Here is a 25138-nt window from a genome sequence, read left to right on the forward strand (position 1 = left end):
AAAAACAAAATTTTGTAGGCATGCGAAGGAGGGAGAGAGGGATGGAACGTGAATCTACTGTACCTGCACCCCTCCTTTTTTAAAAAGTGGTTTATTGTTGTTGATTTGATTAAGGTTGTGTTTTTCATTCATTAGATCTACACTTAAATAACAGTAGAAATGTGTATCCCTCTATAGCTCCTGCAAAAATATGGTTTGGGGTCAGTGTGTGTTTGAGGAACATCCATCCTGTCTTAAATGTTTCTTTGTTTTTTCTTCTGTTTAGTAGGCCTATAGTAGAGCACTTAAGCTTTTAAGAATAGTATCATATGAAGGGCTACGACATATCGATTATAATCACAAATTAAGCAGAAGGTACATTTTTCTAAAAGTGTCCGACCGTATCAGTATTGACCTACAGTAAGTCACTGTTCACTTACAACTGGAGAAGCAAGAGAGTGGGGAAAATTCCGAGCGGTACCTGAACTCCTCGGCAGTAGTTCACTGGAGAGGATGGAGCTGCGGCGCTGGTGTTGTTTTCTCCGCCACACATTCATCTGAACTGTCGACCCAGCCGGAGCGACGTGAGCTGCTCGGAGCCTTCTGCCCGGGAAACCACCCTGAATGGACTACCACAGCACCGAGACAACAGCAGCCCGCCGCTTTATTTCACTGAGGACAACACTCAACAACAGCTGTCTATATTTACCAGTGAGGAAAGCGCGTGGGGATGCTTCGCGCGGGTATAGAGAGAGAAACGCGCGCGCTTAATGATAAGTATTTAGACAAGTAGCTAATTAGCTTGTAATTACATAAGTGGTGTTTAAACCGCCAGTGTGGTTCGCGTGTCTGCTCGTAGGCTAAATTTAGAACAACGCGCTGCCAGCGGAGGACACGGTAGTATTTATTCAGTAGGACTTTTTCATTTTTTCATTAACGCACCTTGGATTTCAGTCGTTGTCACAAAGCAAGTGTGGAGCCGAGGACGAGGTCAAAACAATTCAAGACAGGTAAGCCAACACTGTTCTAAGTAGATGTGTCCAGATGTTTAGTGTCAGGTTCAGTGGCTTCATGGAAAGTAAAAGTATCATTTTTGGAACCATAACTTAAAACGCTCTCATGTTTAGGTTATGTTTATGACTTAATGTGTTTTTGTCTCCATATTTGAATAATTAATAAAAAACACTCAGCATTTTTTTTGGACAAAACTTATTTTAATTTTGGCCAGTGCACATAGCTACCTTGATGATGCCCATACTTGATGTACCATTTATAGAATTTAGGAAAGGTTACAGGAGAGGTAAACATCAACTTATTGTTAAGGGACTGTTCTTTACTATCAGTGGAGGAGGGCGGCTGGGGTGTGACTTTGTCTTCTTCTTCTTCTTTTTTTTAAAATTTGTGATCCTCCTTGACGCTACAAATATTTTTCCTGGTGTCTCCCCAGTGACTGGATGAAAATACATAACCCTAATCATTGGATTTTTAAAGCTTAACCCTTTGCTGTTTGAAAATTAAAAGTTGAAGATGAAATCCTGGAGTGCAGGAAAGCAAATAGTTAATTTTTGGCCACATTTTACATAAACAGAATGAAGTGATTTTTATGAAACATCACTATATTATGCTCTATATTTTTTTCCTGATTGAAGTTTGTTGCACATGATGTGTCCAAGGACTGTCAGAAATGTGAAAATCCAACAATAATTTCTGTTTTTAAAGTTTCTGGCTATGATGAATTGGTGATGAAAGCAAAAAAAAACATGCCCTCCAAACCACCAGTATTGTTGCTTCGTCGGCATGTTTTTGTCGTTGGTAACATAAATACAAAATACAGCCATTTAAATTTTTATGCCCCTCCCTCCCCTAAGCCAAAATAAAAAAGTCCCTCCCCAGTGCCTAGAAAAAATGATTTGACATGTTTTCCCCCTTTTGGCACCACCCCCTCTCTCCTCATAAATAACAAACAGTCCCTAAGGTTACTTTGAAAAATGAATTGCAAATGAAATAATTTCCAGAGTAGTTCTATTAAATTTAAAATTTCAATCAAGGAAAGTGGACAATGACAAGTATAGAACAAAAGGTGACAAAAATTGAACGTTTGTTTAAAGTAATTCTGTTGATTTAGCATAATGGCTCCAGTCAGTGCAATGTGGTTAAATTACTGAGCTGAGTACATTCTTTGATAAATCTGTAGTGGAATGATTGGATGTGATACTGCGGGATTAATGAGAATCAGGGCAGTCAATAGCTCACTAGTATGACATGACAGAGACCCCGGTCTAACACATTATGCAGGCTGACATAACCAGCCACCCTCCTGGCATCCATCCAGCCTCACTTCATTATTTTGTGGGGACTGCTCTTGGCTGCAAATCCTGAAGTGGCGGTTGCCTGCATTACTGCTGCCGTCTGAAAGGAAGCGGGTTTAGACGATTTAGCTGAATTCTGTGCTTCTCTTGTAATTCTCTCCTTGATGTCATTTCTGTGCTGTCTTAGACTTAGTGTCATAAGCATCGCCTCACTCAGACTGGACCATTAACACCCTGTTAGCCACAGAGAGGATTAAAAAAATCAAACATAGCAAGTCTGAAGGAGTAAGGGCAATAAATATACCCCATCTCCTCTCTGTCTCTGACTTTCTTTATTTGCCGTTTTTGGTGAAAGAAAGGCTTCGAGTGCAGTGGGTTGGTAACAGGGTTGGATGCGCTTCACCTCCACTCACTGCCAACAACATCCGGAGTCACTTGCCAGGAATTCCACCTTTGCTATTTGTTTCCCTTGGAGGGAAAAGTGTGTTACGTGGAATATAGTGAGGCACGCAACAGGGAGGAACGTCCAGCTCAGATTAAACTAACAGACCACAGAAAAGAGGCCGTAACAAGAGGAAGCGCTCTGGCTTTGCAGCACGGTGGACGGGTTCCTGGCATCTAGCTCGGGCAAGTCCAATGCCAGATTCCTTCTCTTTGCCGCCTGCCAAAGCCCTTCACCACGTCGTCTTTATCAAAAGCCCTCACTGCGATTCCCCTCATCCAGTTCTGTCGCGGCGCTATCAATCATATCTTGCTCTCAGCAGACTCTTCTGCTCATTAAGGATGTGAACCTGTAGGTAGCCTGCAGCCCCCCTAGCCATTCATCTCTCTCAGCGGGGAGCACAGACTCACATCTGGAGCAGCATTTCAAAACATGGCTCTTAGCAGACATGTAGTGTACGCTGAAGGAGATGAAATACATTTTTAAAGGCTACCTTTCAGCAGACGTGGTGCCAAGCATAAAATTAACAGCACTTGAAGTGTGTTGTTCAGACACAAACCTGTAATGATTTGTAATTTGGCAAAAAGCTGGTGTAGTGGATAATATATATTACAGTATAAAGGAAAGTTGAGATCACTGAAAGACAAAAATGCTAATGGCATGGCATTGTTGATGATAGTTGGAAACGGCTTTACATCTCCTTGCCTTTGTCCCTCCCTTTTTCTGCCGTTTTGTATAAAAGATCTCAGCCAAGACAAGTTGAGCTGCTTTAGTGTGTGTGTGTGTGTGTGTGTGTGAGGACCGCAGGGTGTAGCCCCAGACTTCTTTTTTCCCCTCAGGCACCGCTTCCCCATCATGAATACGCCTTTGTGCTCCAGAAAGACACACGGCTAAGGTGGACAACTCGAGAGGAAAGGAGAACACACATTTGTTTCTGCACAAGTGCAAAAATAGAGGAAGGTGTGACATGACAAGTATTTATAGCTGAGACCTTATGACTTCACCTTCACCAGAAAAACTGCCTTTACAACCTGAGATCCTAAACTCCTTAAAATCCTGCCCAAAGACATGTTTTTCTCAAAGATTCCTTTCAGTGCTTTACTCTGTAGGTCTGTGATGAATTTAGACCTGCGTAAGAACATGAATTTATTTAGATGAGACAGAATTAATGCAACATGCACAAACGCTGGTTCAAACGCCTCACATTCCAGAAAGTAAAAGTTTATTACCTGTCTGAAGTGGTAACATATTTGTGGTGGTTTTCAGACCCCTTTCATTAGCTTTGAAAAACAACCTTCAGTTTCATACTCTAATATAAAAAACACCCCTCTAACAGTGTCAGTTAAGGAGTGTAAAATGGATTTACATTACACTGTCATGACACAAACAAGGGTTTTTTTAATAAACACATAATGATGCCCTTGTCTGTCTTTAATGTGCTGCATCCACCCCTGGCAGTGACGTACCCACAGACCCCTGGCCTGTTAACCCTCAGAGCCACAACAAGCTGTCCCCAGATAGTCCATAATGCAGCCCCGTACTGCTGCCCTGCCACAACACATGTGTCACCACTCAGCAAGAAGAGCGCTGGGCGAAAACCCCGGGGGCCCTGAGCCCAGCTTAGTCACGCCATCGCGGCCAAGACGGCCTTCCACCAACTGCAAGCTGCTCTGATGACTCCTGACAGGCTGCAAGCTGGCACAAACACAATCTAAGATGCAACCAAAAGAAAATACAGACAGAACACAGCATAGGAGTGGAAGGGTAGGGGAGGATGCCTCTTGCTTGGTTATTTTTGTCCAACATCAGGGTACCTTTGAAAAACCTTCATGTAGATAATGAAACCGTAAAGCCATTATTTTTCATCATTTCATTATAAATTGAGATTCAAATACAGTATGCCTGAACTAAGTGGAGATGTCAGGTGTGGACAGATTGTTCTGTAATAAGAAGCAAGAGTCAGTGTCATTAAAGACTCAGTATGCTTCTAATAGGGCTGGGTATCGGTACCTTTAAAGTACCGAAACATTTCCAGTCAAACGATACCTGAAGTTAATCCTTTTGGCACCAGGGGTCTGATGTGAGACCAACCCAACACCCCACCAAACCAGCACACTTCCTGTCATTGCTGTCTCCGGAGCTGCTGTCCTCCTAGCGAACAGTGATGGTCAGTTTAATTTCTACCGGATTAGCACAAGCTAGCACAGCAGCAACAGCTAACATCCAACACAGAGTCATTAAACAGTCCCACCAAACTCACATTAACATCGAAATGGCAGACTCGCACTCTTTATACTACTGCCTTCTTTACTCCCGTCAGCATACTGATCACGTGATCGTATCCTTCCCGATTACATGGGTTATTTACGAAATCTGGTGCAATACTTTTTGCAGGTTTATGTACAAACAATTCATGAGAACATTCTGAACTTTAAGGGTATTGGTAATGGTAGTGCAGTTATAATTTTGTAGATGATAGCCAGCTCTACTGGGTGATATGATGATGCATTAAATCACTATTTCTGTTGAGCATTAAAATGTCTTACTAGTAGATTCAGACCATTAAAAAACTGAAAGGACTGTGTGAGCTGCAAACAGAAAAGCAAATAACTTGTATGCTTCACTTATCTGATGCGTACTGTATAATTGGCCTAGCCCCATTTGGGACTGACTCATCCACTTCCTGTCCAAACAGGGCAGTAAGTAGCCAAAGTGTTGCAACACCACCTACGTCTCATTACAGTCTAGTTGCATTTTTGAGTTTGGGCTTCAATAGGAGTACCTTAAATTGTGGCACAAAGTGTTGTTATTGTACATGACATCCTTAATGTTCCTGGCTCAAACAAATATACACATTAGCAGAGGCAAAACAAGTGAAAATAATGAGGCCAATTTAATAAAGGAGACCCAAGATATCACGTAGCACAGCTCTTTGTCAAGCATGAAACATGTTTTGCAAATATGCATGGCCATCATGTGCACAAGGAGGCAAGTGTCACATTTAATAAACCAGCCGGAGACTTGTAGCTTTGTTGACGTCCCATTGAAAGCTGCTTGAAGCTGTTTTGTCTCTGTTTAACATAAATCTAAATTTAGGGTTTACAAGTCTTATTTAAAGATTTGCTGTGCTGAAAACAATGTATAGACTCAAACAGAGGTAATCTCTCTCAATCATCGCATATGACCCACTAGAAGTGTGTGGCGGTGCCCCCTGCCTGTATTTTCTTATTTTCTGTGTTAGACATTAATGGACGTGAACCTTCACAGCTCTCAGGTGGAGTTGGGGCTTTATAAAAAGGTAGTGACCAGGTGCTAGACTGTAAGCAGTAGGCATCCAAGAGACACAGTGCTGAAAGAATGTAAATATAGCATTGGGAAATGCCAAATGAGAGTAAATACGAGAGCATACCTTTAAGGCACAAAAAACAACTACTATATTTTTTGTCTTTCTAATCCTACACAAATTCCTAGGATCTAATGTCACATAAATATGTAAAAGAGACTTATGTGTAGCCGTTGATCCTGTTGTCAATATTAAAGAGGCTGTCAGTGCATCAGGGTTTTTGTGGAAGCTCAAAAAGCATAGATTTTTTTGTGTTTTTGCATTGATTGTTTTTTTCAGAAAATGCCTCTGCAAAGCATCTTTAGGCTTTTTTGTCTAATTTGCACAGCATGGCTGTTCTCAGTGTTTCTGTGTAACTGTGGTCCACTCTACTTGTGGGGGGCTAATTGCTTGCTATTTGAGTGTCTCGATTTTGATTCATGGCGTACAGTGCCTTGTTGTTGCTACTCTGAAGGAGAATGTGATGTCATGACACCTATTATCTATTTTCTATCTGTTGTCTCTTGCTGTGTGCTTCACCCTCTTATGCCAGCACTTGCACACTCTCCAACCCCCACGCCAACAGGCATATTGATGGGATGTAGCTTCCCCATATTGAGAAGAAGTGGGCTGTATCTTGGCTTAGAGTTCTTAGTAACAGATGCTGTTCTGTCATCCTCTTTATCTGACATTAACCTTCTTTCTGATTAACATTTACAAAGTTTCACGCTATAGCTGCACTGTGTCCAGATTAATGTGCTTAGTGGGGATGCATGATATTGGAATATTTGCCGATATCCGATAGGCCGATATATAACAATTCATTTGGCCAATGACCTGTACTAATATCTATATATCCACATTTTCCCCACCTAATTTTGGTGATCATCAAGTCTCTTCTGTAGTGGAATTACTATTATATTTAGGGATATCCCGATCCAGCTTTTTCACTTCCGATCCAATACCGATATTACAGCCTTGAGTTTTGGCCGATACCGATACTGATCCGATCCAAGCGCGTATTATACATATTCATTTATTTTGTTGTCAGTCATGTTAGAAAAGGTTTGATCAAGCGATATTACTCTAACAAGAACAACTACTTAATCAGGAATGATTCACAACAGTTGGTATGAGAAACTGACCTGTTTATTGTTAACAGGGTTAAATAAATAAACTTTTAAACATTAACATTAAATAAAAAATATAGCTGGTTTGCTTTGGCTGCTCTGGCCCCTTAATAAATAGAAAATAAATCAACACAAGAAATCTTTAAAATGCCTAACATTGAAATTAAAATAGCTAATTAAAAATAATTAGCTAATAAATAAAAAATAGATTAACACCACGAGACATTGTTGACATTTAACAAACAATGCAGCCTTTCCTTTTTAGTTATTTGAGTAGTGTCAGTGCCAGCCTGGTGCTGCTGTTCCCTGGGACCAACAGAGGGGACAAAAAACCACACACAATATTGTACAACTGTTTAAACAAGCAATAGTCCATCCATGGCTCCAATTTCACTAATTGTGCCCAAAACAATGCCATCAGTGCTCTTTACTTAAACAGTAAGAGTATAAACCAAATAAAAATATCACTCTCAAAAAACCAGAGCAGAAAACAAATAGTCAGTTACCCCTACCCTTCATGTGTGTCTGCCGTCTGCATGCTGGCCTGGTGGATTGATAGTAAGTGCTGGAGCAGATCACTGGAATGGACTGCTTGAATCACGGAGCGCTGGGCTGGCCGGAAAACCTGGATCGGCATTTTTCCATGCAGTCCACCGATGCCGATGCACGTTTTTTGCTAATAGCGGCGGCCGATACATCACTAATTATATTAGGTATGCATACCCTTATTGTGATGGCCCACCAGCAGATGGAGACATGAAATATGATGCGTATGTAATGTTCTTTCATTGTGCAAAGTAAGAAAAAGCATGTCGGGCAATTCTCATAGTTCATAGGGATTGCAGGTAAGAAATAATTGCCCTTTATATTTTTTTTACTTAAACAACCTTGGTATTGGTAGTTTGCCTTAGGTGAGCCTTTTGAACCATGATGATAACATACAGTATTCTCAGTAGTATTTGCATAAGGACATACTGTATGTGTAGCCTATATGTTGGTATGTCGGGTGCCATAATCCTTGGGTGCTGTAAAAGGAGTGTCATAACTGTCTCTGATGCGCTGTCTCTCTGAGCTAGATCAAGTAAATGATTGATTTGTGATATGTTATTTGAAGCCCAATTTTTATACAAGTAATATTCACACTGGTTTAAATAAATAATTTGATTGTATTTCCCCAAATTTCCTGAGCAACAGTTTTATGTGAAATGAATTAGAGGCCTGTCCCAAATATAGGGCTGTTGAGTTCAGTGATTTATGCCAATAATAGCCCGGGCTATTAATTGAAGTTTTAAGGTATGCTACAAAAAACTAAGGAGCAGTATCAATTAGAGTTGTACCGATACCAATATCGGAAATGCCTCCGATACTGCCTAAAATGCGGCATCGGGCATTGGCGAGTACAGCCTATGACCAATCCGATACCACATAATGCCTCATGTCATTAAGCATACACATGCTTCAGGCAAACGGGACGGAAATGGAGCGGAGTTTAAAAAGCATTCCTAGGGCTGCAAGATATATCGTTTGAACGTCACGGTGTGCACATGTGCAATAGTAGGAGTTGAGACATACAGCAATTCATATCCCATCCATTTTTATTTTACGTGCTGGTATCGGATTGGTACTCGGTATCGGCAGATACCTAAGGTTCAGGGATCGGAATCGGTATCGGGAAAGAAAAAGTGGTACCGATACATCTCTAGTATAAATGAACACAATATGTGACTGTTTCATGACACCACACAGAGGGGTCACGGGATTTGTAGTTTTGTGCTTGATACACCTGACATTCAGCCAGTGGCTGCTCTCTTTTGATTAAACACATACAATGTGTTTAAATATAAAACAAACATTTATGACAAGGATCCCGTAAATTTAGTTCTTTAGGAATTGTGACCATGCTATGTACTGAATGGGACAGTTGAAAAATAAACTTGTCAGTGCTCTGTTAAAACACTAAACTACATGTTTATAAATGTGTCCCTCTGTATTATATCAGTCAGTTGGAGTTGAGACAATTCATAATCAGTTAGTCAATTGACAGAAAGTGAATCACTAACTATCTGACAGTTAATCGTCAAAGTATTTTTTTCCTATCAAAATTGCCAAAGAAAATAATTATATTGTGTTATTATATTGTATTATATATTGTTTTTGTGTCATATTTTATTGGAATGCAATGTTTTGGCACTTTCCAAGTAGAATGTAGTCCCTGGTGATAGATGTAATGGAAGAAAGACAGGAGGATTTAAAAGGCTAAGCATCACAGTGATGCAGGTGACCAGGTAGCACTATAAAGATACAACAGGTATCCCACATGTGACACATTTCAGTAGCCCTGTCCCTGTCAAATCACATCACTGTTCAGTCTCCATGTGAGCAGAAGCAGGAGGTGTCAAGCTAAAAAAGAAATGCAAGGAAGCAGGGAAGGCACTGCCGGTACTCAAGTTTTCTCTCTTCCAGTGAGATTCAAAGTGCCTGCCGTGAGATCACAAAGCACCGAGGAAGCTTCCTGTTGAAGCTCCTGTCAAGGCAACCACAAGCAGCTCTTTCAGGGCTACGCCCACCTCTCTTCTCACTGTGAAGATGTATTGCTTAGATTTGGTCCACCACACACAAACTCACTGTACATACAAACTCACTGTACACACACACACACACACACACACACACACCTGTGTGTGTCTGTACAAGGATAAGTACTGACATACACAAAGGCTGACACTTTTCAAGAGCTGACATTGTCAAGAGTGACTTAGAGAAAGGATTTGTCTCACATTGTACAAAAGCACATGGTTACTGTCAACGACCTCCCCAGCGCTTTACACATATAGAACAGGTTTCAGTTGACTTTTCTGCCAGTCCCCACCTTCAAATTGGCCATTTTACAGTGATGTTGCTCAGCAGTGTCTTGGGTCTCTGACGCATTAAAATCCGAAAGCATGCAGGAACTCGACGCGTCACACTATATTTGTTTTCCCTGATATTGGCAACAACAAATATGTGTTGAAATCATAGCAACAACAAAAAACAGCTCACCTTAAAAAATTGTTTTACTGTTCACCTTTTTTTACCGTCTGCACAAATATCTTGCGAAAGACGAGATCCCGATTTGTTAATAGTCTCAATAAGTGAAACGAAGTAAGCCAAGGCAAGAAGGTAGTTCCTCTGCCACACAGTATCAGTTTTTTCATTTATTGTATGCCATTTTGCATAGAGACATAATTAATTGATTTGATATTTAAATATCGATAGGGCTAATACAATGCGCCACAATGACGGGCTGGGTACTAAACTTGGTATGTTTATGGGTACCTACTAGGGATGTTCCTGGCGACTAATTTCCCTGTTGACTAAACCAAAATTTTAAAGAGTAATCGACTAGTCTAATAAAGGAAGGTTATCATTTTTCGGCATGGTGTATTCAGGCTCAACATATTCCATAAACTTCCTGAAGCCTTTACCTTCAACAAAGTTAAGTGGAAGCATATCTTGTGAGGTCATTGTCGTGATGAGCTGCGTTATCTTAGACTGGGCAGATCACAGCACCTCCGGATGAACTATGTCAAATTGGTCTGAGTGTGGCTAGCACCACTAGCAACTACCGCCAAACTGCGCTGGTTTTGCGAGATGACATCTCTCCAATTTCCCACCATGCTGTTTAAAATCTCCAGTCTACTCGAGCATTATTGCAGGGAGGGGGACTGTTGTCTGACGGCTCTGTAGCACCTACTAGTGGCGGGCGGCTGCATGACAGTTAAGCAGCCTTGTACATGAATAAAACACTAACTAGTTTAACGACTAATATTTCTGGTGCTGACTAGCGAGGGGACAGATGTTTAATCGTTTAGACGACTTATCGCATGCATCCCTAGTACCTACCATATTATGTCGATACTTTGGAGTACCGATTCACGTTAAATTCACCTGTGCCAATTTAGGTACCTGAGTGCCTATCTGGGTGAGAATGCTGGGTTTAGATAAGAGTACCATGAAGCCTGGAAGCTAGCCATGGAGCTCTGAGGAGCTGCAGGGTTCAACTTCAGACTGAAAGTGGAAGCACCTCGAAGCTGGGAATCTAACCGCTCCATTGGCTTCCCAGCGAGCCAAAACAGCGCTGATCTGCTGCAATCGTTTTGGTGTCCCGTCTATTATTTTATCAAAAGCCTTGTATCAAAGCTCGTTGATGCACAGAAGATTAGTTCTGTGTGACTGGAAAAGAACAGAGGAGCAGAACTGCGTTTTGGTCAGACATGTCCTCCCTGCAGCTTGTCCAAAAATGAGATTTTTGTTATTACAGAAATAGATAAGTACCACGAAAAGGAACCATCGGGTACCGCTACCAAATTCCAGGTGCTGGAACCCAACGATGCAGGTATTGGTTCAAACGTGAACAGTATCCAGCAATATCACACCAATATCAGCATTTAGCACCACATTTGGATTTTCCCTTTCACTATTTGAAATGGGTAAAATCCTATTTCGTTTCAGAGCTGCATGCAGCACCTTGATCCACTTATCCCCTTGCTCTGTTTATCAGGCCACAGATGGGGCAAGAATTAGCAAGCTAGCTAATTCAATTCAGCAAGCGCGGCGCTGTGGCCGTCAAGGGCCGCCCCCCAACACACACTGGCAGCGGCGCGCAGCGGCACCATCAACATGTATTTCCCACCCCAGCCCTCTAGGTGGCTGTACCTACACTAGTTGCCAATGGTTGCCAACTGCTAGTAGCAGAAGAAGAAGAGGAAAAACTTTGAGACAACAACAACTTGAATTGCATGGGTGAGTTTCTTATCAAAGTTGTCTTATTAAAAATTTGAAGCAACTGGAGTTGATCCTACGAGACGAGACGTACATAAAAGGCTTTTCTCGCAGCGCCGCCATGAGCGCTGGCCGCGCTGGAAATAGAGCAGTGGGCTGAAGCAGAGCGGTGCGGCGCATCGGCCGGCGCCAGTGTGGGTTGGTTCATAGAATATAATGGAGGCAGGCGTTTTGACGCGCGGCGTACGGCAGCGGTGTGTGTTGCACTTAACCTGTGTTACCACAGCAACAGAAAGTTTGCTGATCTGACAGGAAGCCAGAGCAGTCCTCAGACCCTCTGGCGCTGAGGTTTCTGTTTCTGAAAAAAAATATATATATAATTTCATTTTAATTGAAATAAAGTTGTTCTTAAAAAATATATTATTATTTTATTTGGTAAAATGTGTTAGAGACTAGAAGGGGAAGAAACTGTGTATGAAAATAAATATTTCACTTTAACCTCTTGCACTCCACCCCCATTTTGTAGCGAAAACGCCTAAAATGACATACCCAAATTAAAATGACTGTAGCCTCTGAACCGCTCTGACTACATGCATGCATGAGGTCTTGCCAGAAAGCAAACTCTCTGAAGTTTCTTGTGAAAGTGTCAGAAACACTCTAGGTGATACAGAGACAGAGTAATGGACCTCTGAAGTCAGTAAAAAGTTGAAGATTTTGCCTAAAATAAAATAAAAAAATGTTTTTCAGGATGAATAACTGTCTGTGGCTTCATCTCTTCAAATGACACTATGGGGCTGTAGGCACACTATCAATGAACATTTGTTTCAAGTTTGAAGAAGATTGCTCAAAGTATGACCATTCTACAGTGTTTTTTCCATGAAAAGATTCAGGCGGAGCTCCACATGACAAGAGCGCTCACTCCGCTTCAAAACAGTACTATCAGTGATCAGACAGCACTCAGCCAGCTTCAAACATCGTACCTTATTGAAATCAGGTGTGATTATGATAGCTGATGTTGTTTTTGACACAGAAACACCATAAAATATCACCAAATAAAGCCATATGAAACGTGAAAGTTGTGATCCCACTTTCTAGGCGGTATATCTCAGCCAAAAATAGTGGTAGGAGTGAGACTCTTACCTTTTATAAACCAGCTACGTGTCCATCTACGGCTCCGCCAGAGATGTTGGATGAAGCGAGATACCCCACTCAGCTCACTTCCTGATTCAGTGACGTCAGTGCCACGCCCCCGTAGGAGACTTGCGGCAGCTCTGAATGTATTGTCGTCAATGAGGAAAATGAACGTGATCACAATTTGTGGTCAATTCTTTCGCCTTATAGTCACTAAAGTAAATATTGGGTTCGTTTTCCACAAGCCACACATCTTACCAACATTCTGACACTAAAGCTGCATTTTTCATCCACACAGATCAAGAGAAAGTTAACTTTGTTTGAGCCCTGTCCGTCTCAGAAAACAAGTTTTCGCAAGATCTTGTGATCTTGATAAACAGGCGGTAAAATCACAGTTAGCTTACAAACAGTTATTTACCGCTAGTAATAAATAAAAAATGCCCAAGCTTTGTGCAACAATAGGCTGCAATAATAGGAAGAATGTATTTTCATTCCACCTGCTTCTCGATCCGCATACACAGACATCCACACGGTGGTGGGGAGGGGGGGGGTTGAGGGAGAACAGGCTCTGATTGGAGGGAGGGCTAACCACGCCCACTTAGTAGACAGGAAGAGTAACCGTTTTCTTAACATTGGATAAGCCTACGGTGGGGTATCTCGCTTCATCCAATATCTCTGGCTCCGCATGAGATCGCGAGTAATCCTTTAACTTTTCCCCTCGAAAAATGGCATGACATGGCTTGTCACCACTCATCGCGATTTTGGACTGTTTAGGCTGCTCTTGTTTAGTGGTGGATGACTCAAACTTTTCTCCACAGAGATTTAAAGCTTTTTAATTATAACCATATAGAAAAGAAAATCTGCACGTTATTTTTACTTCTGCGGTGATGTGTCTGTGTCACTCTGCAGTTACACTTCCAAAACACTAGTCGGTGGTGGAGGACTCTGTTAAGTGCTGTAAAGTTTAGTTTATTCAAAACTCACATTAAACATGGCTTAATAGAGACCATCTCAAAGACAAGTACGCAAATTGGCTTCACTATAAATTGCAGAACTGACAGACAAACACTTGTCTTTATCTGGACACATTTCCCTCACCAATACAACATGCTAACGTTATTAGCACAAGTCTGTGGCATTTTACATTGTGTAAATTAGCCTAGCTACTAGCGATCTTTCCCTCTTCTCATATAAAACCAGGGACAACAGCAACATTTAACAAAGGTAAGGGCACTCAATTTGGGCTCCATTACAACTCACAAGATTCACCGACAAAACAACTGTCACACTAAACACGTTTTGGAGAGCAGAGATAGAGGGAGGAGTGGCTCATGACACACTTTGTTTTGGTCTACAGGCAGTGCACAACAGCGAACCTAGCGGTGAAACGATTTCGCTTATTGCCCCTTTAAATTAGTGTTTTGAAAACACCCCCATTTTCACAGGTAACTTAGCCTGTCCCTCCCGCCGCAGGAAATAATGGATAATCCTGGAAAGCTGTTGATGTAGCACTTTTCTCCTTATGAAAGTAACACGGCGATTAACGTTATTCGACCAATGAGAATTTGGTCGGACGAGAGCAAAGCAACCAAATAATTGACCAGTTGACCAGGAGACTACAGCCCTAAGATTTTCAAATCAATAAACATCAAGGAAAGATGGAGAATAATGAGCACCGGCTGATTTAGCATCCTGCTAGCTTGTGAGGTGCTGTCCTGGTCTGTCCACTGTCCACACATCCCAACCCCAAAAAGACGGTCGTCTGTGTTCAGGAGGAGCAACCATACAGCCGTCTTTTTGGGGTTGGGATGTGTGGACAGTTAAATAATTCTACAATCAGAACCATCCAGAAACATGACCAATTATAAAGCAGCAGCCAACAATGTAGGAAGACACAAAAAAGTACTAAATTACAGTGTACGAGTTAAAGGAGCTGGTGGGATCAAATTTCACTGGAGTTTTATGTTGTATAATTCCATGTGACAAATAAATTATTAACTGATTGATTAAAATGGCCACCTGTGGGTCCCAAGGACTCACTACATGGAAAACCTCAATCGCTGATTCTATATTAACTGTCTCACCAATGAAATGAGCTGTAAGGCACAACATGGCACAGTTATACCTAAGAACCCTTTAAGTGTCTTCACATTATCAGCAAGTCAGAGTAAATGCACATAGTCTCCCATAGGATTAGACTCTTCAGAAGTTCAATTGAGCTGAGCTTTGATTCTCCACAAACATGGTTTATGTTGATATTGTGGGTTGCTTTGTTTTGTGAGTTTCATGCCAAAATGCAGCTGTTATTTTAATTTTTTATTTGGTTTATTAGAAACAAATGTTTTAACAGGATTTGACAGTTAATCACATATAATTTCAAATAATAATAATAATAAGCATTGCTGCTATTGGTATTTTACTATATGTCTCCCATTTATCCTGTAATTTCTTAATTGGACGTTTGTCAAGTGTTCAACCACTTTCTTTACACACATTCAGTAACAATCAACGAGCGTCAACTCAACCAGGATAAATGTTAAGAAGCAGAATCAGGCAGAGAATTGTTACGTTGTCCATCTTTGGGAAAATGAGCAAAGTGGAAAAGAATGGATTGGCTCAACATTAGTGAGGAAACTGTAGTCCAGTCATTTGAAAAGGATCTGGTTTAAGCCAGATGACGAGTACATATTTTTACAAGCTGCTGCTAATTTTACTGAAACATAGGAGACTAAAAGTCATAATCATTTTGCCCGGAGACACAACTGTATTTCATTACGGTGATCACAGTTCAGCCTTACAGATTTTGTAATATTTGTGCAGTCTTATGTTGTTTTAACAGCAGTATTTTGTGGAAATTCTAGCGCAGACATAAATGCATATTCAATGTGGCTATGCACCTTGTAAGTATTAATTTAATCAGTGTTCCTGATACACTGGGTGTGTACTCATGTCATTTGTGGTAATGGAATATGGCAGAACAAACTCTTACCAACACGCTCAGTCCTCTTCAGAATTCCCTGTTCCACAATTTATGTGCCTGATTCTGTGCAATTGTCAAGTCGTGACACATTGCATGCCTGTGAAGACCCTCTCAGGCGGCCCGGGATCTGTTTTGATGTGAAAACCACAGACATGAACTCTTTTCACCACTATCTTTTCCCCTAAGGCTCGGAAACACTTAGTAAAAACCTGGCCAAAAGAACAGGGAGTAAACACGTAACACACACACACACACAGTGATACAGCATACACTCTGTCAAACACATGCTGGATCGATTAGCATTTTTGAGGCTGCAGAAAAAAAGAGAGAGCACAAAGTTTATTAGGGGCATGTTTCATACTTCCCCAGAATCATTGAACAAACGAAATTTTCCCCCACTTTTGTCTCAAATAAATCTTTTACTTTGAATGTTTTTTATTAAACGTGGGGAGAGGGCAAGTAATTGAAACCTCTAAACACTCCTTAAAAGCCACAACTGACGGAATGAAGATAATGAGCCAATAAACTCAAAGCTCGTCTATATGTCTGTTACCGTTTACTGTCAGGCTGTTTATTTTTCAGATAGGTTTTTAACACAGGTGGTGGTTTGCAGAGAGGAGGGCCATATTTTACCCACTCTGACACTGTAACTTAAACCCGCTGTGGATATTGTGGAGCAATTTGGGATACAAAAATTGAAAACAAGTAAGTGGTGGTGAGAATACAGTGTTCATGTAAGACATGCTGCAGGGGGATATGTGGATAAAATGAAATGTCTTTTCTTAGTAAAACCTAGAAAACCTAAAAACAAATTTGAACAGTAAAGCACAAGAGAAGGTGTACAGCCAGATTTATTTCAGTGGTGCAGAGCACACTGCTTATCGGCCGATTAGCTATTGCGGATGAATTGGTATTGGTGTATATGTCGGCCAATAGGTAACAAACTATTGGGGTAAAGAAATGCCAAATAAGGTTTGAGGCAATTTCGAAACTGTCACTGTTACCAGGCTGTTTTCACAAATTATTCATATGTTCTCGTTTAATGCACCCAAATTTGTACATATCGCACGTATTTTAGGGGGGTGTTGTGGCCGTGCTGCCTGCTCTCTCCGGTTTTACGCCAGGCTCGGCTCCTTTCAAAGACTCCTTGCGAAGCACTCCTCTGGGGGTTTTTCGGACCTAATTGTATTGCTTAGTTTTGCACAGCGGCGACCGGATCTTTGCTCTCAAACCACAAAAAAATGTGATGGCACAACAGTCTCCTTCAGTACATTACTCTATGCTTTCTTTTGATTTTCACATTGGCTAGTCATCCTGTTTAATTTGTCTTCTGATTAAATCGGAACCGTTGAAACAAGTTGTAGGAAGCCTCTGCAAGTAATTGGTTGCTGGCAGACACTCTGTGCTGCAATAAAATGGTTAATCAGCAGTGCCATGCTCTGTAGAGCCGATGCGCTGCTGGTTCTGCCGGCCTGAATAGAATATAATGTGTATAGCCTTACTGTTGTGTACAGCCTTATAGACTGAGCTAAGTAGTGATGCGCAGGTTGACCCATAACACGCAGGACCCGCAAATGGACCTGCGGGTCGGGCAGCAGTGTCTGTTAAATCGGTCTGTAAATGATATTTTGACATTACTGGCGATTACTGTCATGGCATCTGAAGGTACTGATGCGTTGAGCAGGTCCGCGGCCGTTTTCAAAACACTCTTGTGTCGCGTACTCCAAAGGAAACTTGTTGAAACTTTAAACAATAATTTATTGTACAAAACGGGGGAAACAAACGTTGACAAAAACGGTTCCATAATTCATATTAAATTCAAAAGATAATGAAAAAACAGCTACAAGTTAGAAGGAATAGGGATAAAGTGGTAAAACTTGGCATTGATCCACAGCTTCAGATGGATGCGCTCAAGCCTGCCGTGTGCACAAGCTCCGTTGGTAGGCGATACTATATTTTTTTAACAATGCAATTTAAAAGTTTTGATTTTTATTGATAACCTACATTTACCAACAACAAAAAGACATTTAGCACCAAAAAATATGTAAAAAAAAAAATAATAATAATAATAAAAACAAAAATAAGTAAATAAAAAAACGAATATCGAATACCAAATTTTCATAACGAATACCTACCCATAGAAACGAATATTCAAATATCCGAATATTTGGGTACAGCCCTAGAAAGAAGGCAGGCTGGGGTGGTGGATGGGTCCCAAAAAACTGACTTTCGCCAGGGACTTTTCCCTGGAGTCACATGTTTGGATTTGTGCAAACTTTGAGTCATTTTGAAGTACATCCTCAGGATGTTTCTTTTCCTAAACCTAACCTCAGTAACTTTACGTTTGTTACGTGGATGTAACGTCATTCGTGTGGCGCAAATTGGTTGGCTATCATACCAACTGTTGTATTTTTTGTAGGATGTCATACAAACTGTTCTTTGAGCATATGTTGCAGTTACATATTTGGTCCACCAGGGTGCACTGACAAGATGAATGTTGCACTGTAAAGGCAGTGAAATTTTAATGTTCTGTGATGTAAATGTTAGGGATGGGTCACGATTTTCGAATTTTCGAATAGTCGTTTTATTTTGAAAAATCGATTTTTTAATGCGACTATTACTATTCGCGGTCTTATTTCCCCCCCTTTATTTGACATGCAATTCAGCTCCTAACCGCACGAAGGCAGTATAGGATTGGGGGGGGTAAATAGGCAAGTAAATGTCTTGTCTATTTTATTAACTGTTTACTGTGCTCACAGACAGCCAACTAGCCACTTTAACATGTGGAAACAGAGTGCCCACTACCCATCCTCTGGTCTCCACTGGTAAGGTAGCCTTGGCTGCTCTACACTGTGCAGCACCCAGTTCGGATGGGAGCTAAGTTAGCTAGCGGCACCGCTCATTTGTGATTACCGCTGCTAACACTGTTGCTGTGGAAACACTGAGGCCCCCTTCTGGTCTTCCACCAGGTAGCCCTGGTGAGTAAGCAGCTTCTTTTTGAGTCGCAAAACCCCTTAAGCATCATTGTTAACTATGACAGCAACACTAGCCGTGCTGACACAGCTAATGGTGTTAACAGAGCTAACAGTGATGCTAAAGGGGATATGAGGCTAAAGATTGAGCCACTTACTCATTAGGGTGACCTGGAGGGTGACCAGAGGGTGGGCACAATGTCTCTAGAGCAACACTGTTGGGTCAGGGTGGCGTTAGTAGCGGTAATCGCTAGCTAGCTCCCACCAAACCTGGCTGGTGCCAGTGGAAACTGGAGGGTGGATAGTGGGCACTATGTTACCACATGATAGCACAGCTAGCCCGCTGTCTGTCTCCCAGCAGATTTGGGTGGTGTGCAGTGCAGTAAACTGAAGGGTAGAAAAACTAACCTATAGAGCAACATGTATAAGCAGTCAAAAATATTCAAGCAGTTTACTGATGTAATCCCTAATTCTGACCTATGATTCTGACCTGTAAATGCATTGAAAGGCCTAGGATACACATACGACTTTTTGTCCGCTTTTCAAAAGATGGTGTTAACACGTGTATATATATGGAAATAAGATTATTCAGATTGTATTCCCAGGAAATATAAAATGTAACCTGCATTCCTTACAAATGATGAAATCCCACTAAATTTTGAGGGATTTATTCTTTGACGTTGGGTTGCAGGGAAAAAGTGAACATTATTGTTGGACCCTGCAGTCATGTCCAAGACGCCCTCTGAGGCTAAGCCATCCAAAAAGCTGAGGAATATGACACTAACAGCTAAATTTATAGCAGAGTAATATAAGGAGAGGCACTGAATGTTTTGTTTTATAACCGTATTGAAGCACTGTCTTTGATTAAAATAATGCAAATACATAGTTAAATGTTGTGTTACATCAAATGAATTGTTATTTATAAACCACATTGTCCAGCACATGATGACACACTCTTTCTGCTCACACAATGTACTTTAATCGTAAAACGCAGAATTCAGAAAATTATAAGGGTCAGCACAGAATCTGAAAAAAATTAAACGATCCTAAAAATACTTTCTGATTTTTATAGGGCCCAAGGTAGGTTTTCCACAACTGTTGTCCCTGACTGGCTGTTTACAAATGAGCTGCGATCTGATTGGACTAAACCTCCAGCTGGCTTGTCTGAATTGACTGTAGTGTTTGACTGCAGTTAGAACATTTTTGCAAGGAAAGCAGGAGTCTTTCCTTCTGTAAATACATTACATTCTATTTATTCTGCTTATTCTGTTTATTTAATTCTGTTTATTGACTAGGGTTGGGACTCGTTAGGATTTTAACGATTCCGATTCCTTACCGATTCCTCTTACCGATTCCTACATTATATTCATTATACTTGCTATACTTAAACAAGTATATAGTAAACACAAATGCAATCATACAAATACAAAAACTTTATTCTAACTGTTGCACAGTACAATTAGATGAAAATACACATTTGTGTGTGGTGTGATAACAACAAAAAGTGATTCTCTGATTTCTACAGTAACACTATTACCTCAAATTAACCACAGCAATGTAATAAAAAATACTTATACATATACATTCATGCTTGGGCACTGTTATTTATGTGACAACCCCTGAACACAACACACGCACACATTGACTGTTTGTTTCTATCTCTCCCCCACTGAGCACCCGGCGCACGCCCGGCCTGTTAAATAGCCTGTAACCATGACAACTGTGTGACACAAACTCAGTGCTTTAGTGATTAGATAATGTCGGGCTCGGTCGGGTTCGGACAGAAATATGCGGCCCGTGCCGCACTCTAATGGAAATGCATGTGACGTTTTTTTTTCCAGAACTGGAACTTTGGACCCAGTTCCAAAAAAGAACCGGATCCGGATCCCAACCCTATTATTGACATAACTTGGAAAATCATTGTTCAAACAAATCCATGTTCAACAACAACCAGTTATGTCCATCTTCGGCCGTTAGAAAGCCAACTTGTCAACAACAGCTATCTACAGCACCCTCAGCTACATATCTGGTGTGGAGGCATTGCCACTGGGTTATTACTGCACCGTGCTTAACATGATTAACCCATGCTAAAACCACAGATGAATGATTAGTCTACAACTATGCACAGTGTTGACTCGTGGCTTTGATAGTTGACTTTCCTGTGAAACCCTTAGTAGGTGGTGACCTAGATTTTGCAGTCTGAAATTACAACTGTCGTTGGCAGTTGGCATCATATCAGCTGTAGCTATCAAATGAAGCTAATATTAGTCCCATAAGTTGGTTGAAAACACTGTCTAGGGCTGACTTTTTCATGTTTCCAGCTGACTTATTTTAAAACAATCATCTTGCAAATTTGCACCCGCCAAAAGCAGGTAGAGTGTTGGCAGAGAGGGTAAAATCGTCAAGCCTTCTGCCACTTTGGCGGACAGGGTAAATGCACTACAGAGAAACATGTTTCATAAGATTAGCAAATGATTGCACAGCGCTACACACCCACTTGTTACTGTATCAACGTTATAAGCTAGCTCATGCGTCAGTTTAGTCTGAAGGAACAGCTCAGTGCGTAGCGAGTGTGTGGTTGAATGTTAGAGAGCGAGTGACTCAGTGTTGGAAATGAGCACCAGCCAGCAGCCAAATGCGGCTAAAATATGCAAGTGACTACTAGATAAGCTTCACTCACCTGCCAATGGTAATCTGTTGAGTGGCTGGTAGATTTTGGAATCCACCAACCAGACTAGCAGGTGGACAAAAAGGTTAATTTCCAGCTCTGGTGATGGTGAATGTGTGTAGAGCGCCCCTATTTCCCAACAAGAGGATCGATTAAAAAACATTGCAATGGTCAGTAATGGTTTTGCTTCCCAAGCTTAATGTTTCCTGTGTGAACTGAATTATTTTGATATCATTTTTTGTACATAAGCGGGTACATTTTTTTATGCTTGTCCTTATGTACAGTATCCTCGCACACCCAAAAATAGGGCTCCCCTGGAAGCTACAGGGCAAGACTAACACTGGAATTAACCATGCATGTAATGTTTGAATGACAACATTCTTATCATTAAATTATGTCTAAATTATCTCCTTGTAAATGTTATTCCGTCATAGATTTTAAAAATGGTGGATGAAAATGTAATGTGACAGATAAAAAGAAATGCTTGCCTGCCACAGCGACAGGCAGTGAAAGAAGCTAATTTAAGACCCTGAGAAGGCTTCGTCAGTATGCACTTGACGACGTGCTAACAGAAGAAGGCTAAAGCTAACATGCTAAAGCTGACAGATTTGATTTTCATAATGTGTGGGAATACAAGATTTAGGCATGTACCACTGTCAGTGAAGTTGAGGAAAACTAAAACAGAGTTCCTTATGATCCTTTTAAGTTTGCATCCGTTGTTGTTGCTCAGACCATGTTGCTGTACTACGCTTTTCATCAGATCTTATCAGAGATCAGTTTTCAAGCAGACGGTCCCTCATTGTGCACCTGTCTCTCTATATTTCCTTTTGAAGACAGATGGAGTTGGTGCATGTGGGTGATGCTCTTACGGTGAGTAGAAAGTAAAATGGACATTTTTGTATGTGCAGATGTCGTCACTTAAACAGCACAGAGTTTAATAGAAAATCTCCAATTTAAATCTTCAGAGTTGTCAGAGACACCAGTTCATATTAGACTGTGAATGTCATAAATAGCCTTGTGTGAGGAGGATCAATGAACACCTACTGTGTATGTGTGAAAATCCACATTCTGACAGTAGTAATGTGGTGCTGGAGCACTTCAGTCGACTGTCGTAGCCTTAGTTGACTTTCCGACCAAAATATTTCAGGACGCTACAAGCTGTGCGTGTCTGAGTGTGTGTGCGTGCGTCTATCTCAGCGCTGGAGGGAGTGAGTCAATCACAGCAGCAGAAATCATCCCTGCGGGCGATCTGTCTCCACTCATGACAAGGCTCCTAAGGCACTTATCTTTTCTTCCTTGACTCATTCCATCCATCCATCCATCCATCCCTCTGCCCTCCCTCCATCTCCACCTCTCCACATTCTCTCGTCCTATTTTCTATCATTCTCTGTCTCCCCCCCACTGTTTGTCTCGTGCCCTGGCACTGCAATTAACTTCTCATCATCAAAGGGTGTAATGAAAAAGAAGGCGAGATAGAGAGTCAGACAGAGGTAGGGAAGCTGTGAGAGAGGGAGGATGAGAGGCATGAAGCCGGAGGAGAGTGAACAGAGGTGAGGCAGTGTCTCTTTCACACACACACACACACACACACACACACACTTACACGTGCACAGGTTCTTTTTTTCCCTCAAATACACACTCTGTTAAACACAATCACACACACGCAGCCTACACTCGCTCTCAATCACTCTCACATTCCTGCGAGATGCAGACAGAAACAGAGAGAGGGAGAAAGAGGGGTATGATATCCCCCCAGGAGATTTTTCTCTCCTCGTTCTTGTTTTTATTTCTCAACCCTCCATTTCTCCCTTTCCTCTTTCACAGACGCACACACACTTGTTCACTCTGTCTACCATCCTCCTCCTTGTCTTTGAAGAACAAGAAGTATTGCTGTACATGTAGGGAAGCTGCTCTGTCGGTATTCTCGTTGTTTTTTTTTTTTTTCACCCCCCTGGTTCAGAGAGCTGTCGACTGTGACCGCTGTTGAAAGGATGTCAGTGAGAAAGAGAGAGGGAGAGAGAGATGGAGACTGGGGGATGAAAGAGGCGGTAAAGGAGGGAGGGAGGGATGTTGAGATGGAGGTCCCTAAAGAGGGCAGAGGGAGTGATGGCATGCTTGTTTCTTTGTGCCCAAGCAAACGTAGCAACAGCAGCAGTGAGGGGAGGTGATGGAGAGGAAAATAGCTAAGGGTGAAAAAGCAGCTCAGGGGGGAAATGAGAAGGGCTAAAGCTGCTAATTAACCATGGCACTAGCGCTCAATAACAGTGACATAATTGGCCCTAGTTGGTGGTCCTTGGTGGGGGAGGCCTCAGCAGTGGAATCTAGCTCACACAAGTACGCTCTGACTCTGACAACATGTTATAAAAAGTGAGTAATCCATAATGTAACATGATGGACTAAGACCAAAACTGGAATAGCTGAGTTGCAGGCTCCAACGGTCAGAGAAGAAAACCTAATGTCTTTCAGCTGGATTCTCCCTCCAGCTCTTCCAAATGCTCTGACATCAGAGTACATTGGTGAATTTTGGAAGCAACTGTAGAATTTTGTGCTACAGTTCTTTTCTCTGTTGACACACACTGTTTGCCTGAGGCTAATGTAGACAATCGTGTCTCCTCAGATACACATGGAGGCAGCTGCTCTTCTCACCAATCATAGGTTGATGCATATCCTTCCCAGATCCGCACCACTCTGCACAGGCCCTCACTAACCAGTAGCAGTCGCTGTTGCAGCGATAAGAATGTGATCCCTCTCCAGGTTTCCACCTGCAAACACTCAATAGGCCCGTTTCCACCGCAGGAACTTCGGGGTAATTTTACGGGGCCGGGGCCATTGGTGCGTGTCTCCACCGCAGGAACCACCCCCGAGTTCCAGAACTTTTACGGGGGCTAAACAAGTCCCTGCCTCGGGGTAGGTACTCAGAACGGCCCCGAAAGACTCCTGGCTGGGGCTTGGGGATTACTTGGTGCTGATTGGATATACTCAAGGAGGGATGTGATGTCAACAGAAAGCAACAAAATAGCCGGCATTTTTAAAACTCAGCAGACGAGGATTAGCTCATTCATATAGCTTCCTCCGCCATGTAAAAAAACCTCACTAAATGGCCCGTGAAAAAAATATTCTTTCCAGCGGATATCTTAGTTATAACATGATTGAGCTAGCAAAGCAGTTTTGTGTTGCTATGTGTGGTATTTATTCAGTTTTGGGAAATCACGATGTCTAGAAAGCATCAGTGGCTCCCGCTGACAGGGACAGCTAACAGCAGCAGCAAAGCTAACATCAGGACGTCATCTGTTAAAAGCCTCCCATTGTTGGATACGACATGAAACTACTCCAGATAGCTCAATCATGTTGTAACTAAGACATCCGCTGGAATTTTTTTTTTTTTTCACGGGCCATTTAGTGAGTTATTACAGACACCGCTAAGGGCTATCAGCTAACGGTGTC

The 25138-nt window shown here is 41.7% G+C and overlaps 1 protein-coding gene across 2 annotated transcripts in view; it reads left to right on the forward strand.

The window, feature by feature from the left end:
* Positions 1-499: 499 nt before the first annotated feature.
* The window catches only part of sertad4 (SERTA domain containing 4), a 35135-nt gene continuing 10496 nt past the window's right edge, over positions 500-25138 (forward strand). The window contains exons 1-2 of one of the 2 annotated variants that reach the window (XM_078174884.1): positions 500-989; positions 22528-22564. In XM_078174884.1, the coding sequence (XP_078031010.1) occupies positions 22545-22564 (20 nt within the window). In that variant the 5' untranslated portion in view covers positions 500-989; positions 22528-22544. The remainder of the gene's footprint in view (positions 990-22527; positions 22565-25138) is intronic. The other variant, XM_033643501.2, reaches the window with a different exon arrangement.

This window comes from Epinephelus lanceolatus, chromosome 15 (assembly GCF_041903045.1).
Source record: "Epinephelus lanceolatus isolate andai-2023 chromosome 15, ASM4190304v1, whole genome shotgun sequence".
In the NCBI taxonomy this organism is placed as follows: Eukaryota; Metazoa; Chordata; class Actinopteri; order Perciformes; family Serranidae; genus Epinephelus; species Epinephelus lanceolatus.